Consider the following 5,000-nt stretch of genomic DNA (forward strand, 5'->3'; position numbering starts at 1 on the left):
CCTCTTTCCTTCCTTACTTCTTGCCTTCCAACCATCCCTTCTTTCTTTCCTTCCTTCCCTCCTTCCTTCTTTCCTTCCTTCCTTCCTTCCTTCCTTCCTTCCTTCCTTCCCTCCCTCCCTCCCTTCTTCCATCACCTTCCCTCAGCCACTCACTCGCTCACCCTTATAAACTTTCCCTTCTCGCCAGTCATTCTTTCCACCTTCCATCCATCCCGTAACCCCACATTCCAAGGGATTTATTCAGTATCATAGCAGCAGTAGAGGAGGGAAAGTAAGCACCATTCCGTCAAGATATGGTTGAGATTTAAATGTGAGGGGAAGAGAGAGGGGTGAAATATTCCTTGAGTGTGTATCACCTCTTTTCACCCCATCTCCTCTGCCTGTCTCCTCTTTCCCTCCGTCTCCTCTGCCTGTCTCCTCTTTCCCTCCATCTCCTCTGCCTGTCTCCTCTTTCCTCCCATCTCCTCTGCCTGTCTCCTCTTTCCCCTCATCTCCACTGCCTGTCTCCTGTTTCCGCCCGTCTCCTCTGCCTGTCTCCTCTTTCCTCCCATCTCCTCTGCCTCTCTTCTCTTCCCCCATCTCCTCTGCCTGTCTCCTGTTTCCCCCCGTCTCCTCCGCCCCTTCCCCCGTGCGCCCCTGGGATTTCCTGGCCATTACGTAGAGGAGAGACACCAGCGGATCATTTTCCACTCCTGATTGGCCTAGACACAAAAGCCCCGCAGTTCCGGCACAGGTCGCACTTAGAAGCACCGTCAATGATGGGGTAAGGTGATGGGCAGAGGGTGTGTAGGGTGAGGGTGTGTGGAAGGGTGTGTGGAACTGTGGGTGTGCTGGTTGAGGGTGTGTGGGATGGGAGTGCTGGTTGAGGGTGTGTGGGAGGGGTGTGGATGGGAGTTTACTGGGTGTGGGGGTGGGATGTGGGAAGTGTGTGTTGGAAAGTGTTAAGCTGCCAATATTGATAGGTATGTGTGTGTGGGAGGGGTGTGGATGGGAGTTTACTGGGTGTGGGGGTGGGATGTGGGAAGTGTGTGTTGGAAAGTGTTAAGCTGCCAATATTGATAGGTATGTGTGTGTGTGTGTGTGTGTGAGAGAGAGAGCGTTAATGTGAGTGAGTGAATGAGTGTGTGTGTGTGTGAGAGAGAGAGAGAGAGAGAGAGAGAGAGCACCTTTTCACCAGGTCACGGAGTCCACTTAACCTTTATCTTTTAATTAATTTTTCTGAGAAGCACTCCGTTTTTTTTTTTTAATGCTAAAAATTATATTACTCTGAAATTTGGGTTTATATGTAATCTATTTTTGTATCTGTTAATTAATTTATTTGTTTATTTATTGGTTTATTCATTTATTTCAGCTATACTCTTTTCACTCCAACTTGGCCCAGATTTTCGTCCTCTTGCAGCTTATTTCACGTAGCTCAGTGGCGGAAAAAGACATTGCTCCGGCTCTACAATGCCTCCCACGGCACTTCTTCGTGACTAGCATCCTGTCTGGGTGCTAAATCATGGTTAGAACTCTGCCTTCAAGGTGGGGGGGGGTAATTATAGGCCAAGTTACGATAAAAGGAGTATAAAGTGATTTCCTGTACTGATCTGGCCAAAATAAATTCTACGGGATCGCTACCCTGATTTCAAAAGTCCGTGGAGGGAAGGACTGGAGGGGGTGAGAGGACTTTTGGTGGCGACTGTACACCTGGTGGGTTAGTGGGTTCAGGTGGTTCAAGATGGTGTGATTTATGAGGGTTTGTATCTGAGGAATGGTTGGGGTGTATTGGTTACGTGATGATGGATTGTATTGTTATTATTATTATTATTGTTATTATTATTGTTATTATTATTATATTATTATTATTGTTATTATTATTATTATTATTATTATTATTATTATTAGCATCATCATCATTATTATTGTTTTGTTATTATTATTATTATTATTACTACTACTACTACCACTACTACTACTATTTTATTATTATTATTTTTTTTATATTTATCTTGCAGGTCTGATGAAGAGGAAGGGTCGGGATCGAAATATGGACGTATGGAGTCAGCGGAGGACAGTATGCAGGACAAGGAGCGATTTGCCAGGTAAGCCGCCCCGTAACTCCTACGCCACTCCCGCCCACTCACCCACCCACCCCCACCCACCCACCCCCACCCACCCACTCACTCCACCCACCTTACTGACTCACCCCACTCAGCCACCCTCTCACTCCACCTACCCCCACCCACATCCCGCCCACCCACTCACCCCCTTTCTCACTCCACCCACTCACCCCACCCACATCGCTCTCCCTCCAACCCACACCCCACTCACCCCTCTCACCCCCCCACCCCCTCCTATTCACCCCACCCACAGCTCTCACCCTCTGACCAGTTACGCCATGTCACACTACGGGTTACATAGAGTCTGCTTACGTAGAGTCAGGTAATTTATATATATTCTTGTCTCAAAATTAAATTGCTTGGATTCTTATACACCAAAAACATAAATAAATAAATAAAATAAAATAAAAATAAAGGAATAAAGATGAATTCAAATGTTTCGTCCCTCGTTACATAACACACTGAGGTGGTTTGGCCATGTGGAGAGGATGGAGAGTGAGAGACTGACGAGGAGAGTGTATGTGAGTGAGGTGGAGGGGGAGAGAGGGAGGGGGAGGCCAAGGATGAGATGGAGAGATGGAGTGGAGAGGTATATGAGAGAGGGGGGGGGTGTGAGCTGGGAGCAGGGCAGTGAAATGGCGGGGGACAGGGTGACTTGGAGGCGATTTGTTTGTAGCCACCCCGTATAAGGGATTAAGGCGTCTGGCGATAGATTGATAGATAGATAGTTACATAATGAAAGTGAACGAAAGCATGTGAGAATATCCGGGGTAATTTTTCGTGTCTTTGCTGTCTTTCTCTGCCACTTCTTCGTGACTAGCGTCGTATTCTAGGGTTAATAGATGACGGGTTTCCATCCTTTCACCACTTCTTCGTGACTAGCATCATATTCTAGGGTTACCACTTCTTCGTGACTAGCGTCGTATTGTAGGGTTAATCTGCGACCGCTTTCCATCCTTTCGCCACTTCTTCGTGACTAGCATCGTATTCCATATTAGAAAGATATAAGAAACAAAAAAAAAAAAAGACATTAATGGGTAGTTCGCAAAATGAATCGCTTAGGAAGATGTGCTAGGAAGGCAAAGAAAGAGAGAGAAAAGGATTAATGGATAGTTTTGAAAATAAATCGCTATGGAAGAGGTGTTAGGGAGGAAAAAAAAAAGACTAATGGGTAGTGTGGGAAATAAATCGCTAAGGAAGAGGTGTTAGGGAGGCTTCTTACCCAACGAAAATACGAGTCTTTCTCTTTAGCCGAATCGGATCACGTAGTTGTAGCGAGAGTAACCCTTCACTCAGATGATGTAGCTTTCTTGGAGAAGTTTGTCGAAATGAAGGCGTTGTAAGAATTTCCTTCGGTATTTTTCTTTCCCCAGTTAAGATATTTTTGTGGAGGTAGTAGGAACAGGATTAAATAATAATAATAATAATAATAATAGTGAATAATAATAATAATGATAATAATGAATGATAATAATAATAATAATAATAGTGAATAATAATAATAATGATAATAATGAATGATATTAATAATAATAATAATAATAATAATAGTAATAATAATAATAATAATGATAATAATAATAATAATAAATAATAATTACATTTCCACGTTCTAGATGGAAATACTTTTGTTATGATAGTAGACCTAAAATTAAGGGACTTTTGGTAGGTCTCAAATTTTTTTACGGATTTTGACCTTTGACCTTCAGATCAAGGTCAAGGTCATTCGTACACTGCAGTTTATGTTCACTCCTGACCCACAACACGTCCACCGAGTTTGGTCAAAATCGGCTAAGGACTCTCCGATTTAGCACTCAGGCGTGGGGCGGCCATGTTAATTTCCCTCAATATCTCAGAAAGTATTTGCTGGATCTCAATATCAATACCCAGGTGCAGTAGTACATGTTGACCTCTATATACTGCAACATTTATAAAGCCAGGGAGTTTGTAGTTTTGGCTGGACAGGAGAGGAAACATAAATAAAAAAATAACAGCGCGCTAGTGCTTTGTGGTAAACGAAGCCTGCAGCCAAGATACATCACTCCTGTAAATAATAATAATAATAATAATAATACCGGTAATAATAATAATAATAATATCTACAGTATCAATAAGAACTGCATGGATTGTGGAGTTCTTTATAATAGTAATAATAATAATAATAATAATAATAATAATAACAATAATAATAATAATAACGAAAATGATAGTAGTGATGAGAATAATGATGATGATGTTAATGATGATGATGATGATGATAATATGATGATGATGATGATGATAATTACAACCTCATTTCTGGTCAGAGAGTGAGACAAGCCCCATTTCCTCTCCCATATACGTAACTCTTGACTCACACTGTACCTCCATCCCACACCCAGTATCCTATCCTCCATCACTCCACACACATATTTTTGATGCTCCCGGTAGTGTATATATCATGTCTATTTTTTATCTATCTATCCTTCTATCTATCTATTCACCCATCCACCCACCCACCCACCCACCCACAAAGAGGCTTGGTTGTGGAGTGGTCAGTTTGGTTGTATTTTTGCACCTCTTCCTTGCTTTCTTTTCTCTCTCTCTCTCTCTCTCTCTCTCTCTCTCTCTTTAATCTTAGTTCAATTTGCTTAGTTTTTACCTCATTTCATTTTTTTTAGAGAGATTTTGCTGGTGTCCTTCTCTCCCCGCACCGTCTTGTACACACACACACACACACACACACACACACACACCACTTTCTCTCTCTCTCTCTCTCACACACACACACACACACACACCACTTTCTCTCTCTCTCTCTCACACACACACACACACACACACACACACACACACACACACACACACACACACACACACACCACTTTCTCTCTCTCTCTCACACACACACACACACAC

The 5,000-nt window shown here is 42.6% G+C and overlaps 1 protein-coding gene across 2 annotated transcripts in view; it reads left to right on the forward strand.

Moving 5' to 3' along the window:
* The window catches only part of tgo (Aryl hydrocarbon receptor nuclear translocator homolog tgo), a 261,601-nt gene that overhangs the window by 152,612 nt on the left and 103,989 nt on the right, over nucleotides 1–5,000 (forward strand). For both annotated transcript variants that reach the window (XM_080275477.1, XM_080275478.1), the window contains exon 3: nucleotides 1,998–2,084. In XM_080275477.1, the coding sequence (XP_080131603.1) occupies nucleotides 1,998–2,084 (87 nt within the window). The remainder of the gene's footprint in view (nucleotides 1–1,997; nucleotides 2,085–5,000) is intronic.

Source organism: Coenobita brevimanus, chromosome 61 (genome assembly GCF_032717465.1).
Source record: "Coenobita brevimanus isolate Jiangsu-jjx chromosome 61, ASM3271746v2, whole genome shotgun sequence".
Classification (NCBI taxonomy): Eukaryota; Metazoa; Arthropoda; class Malacostraca; order Decapoda; family Coenobitidae; genus Coenobita; species Coenobita brevimanus.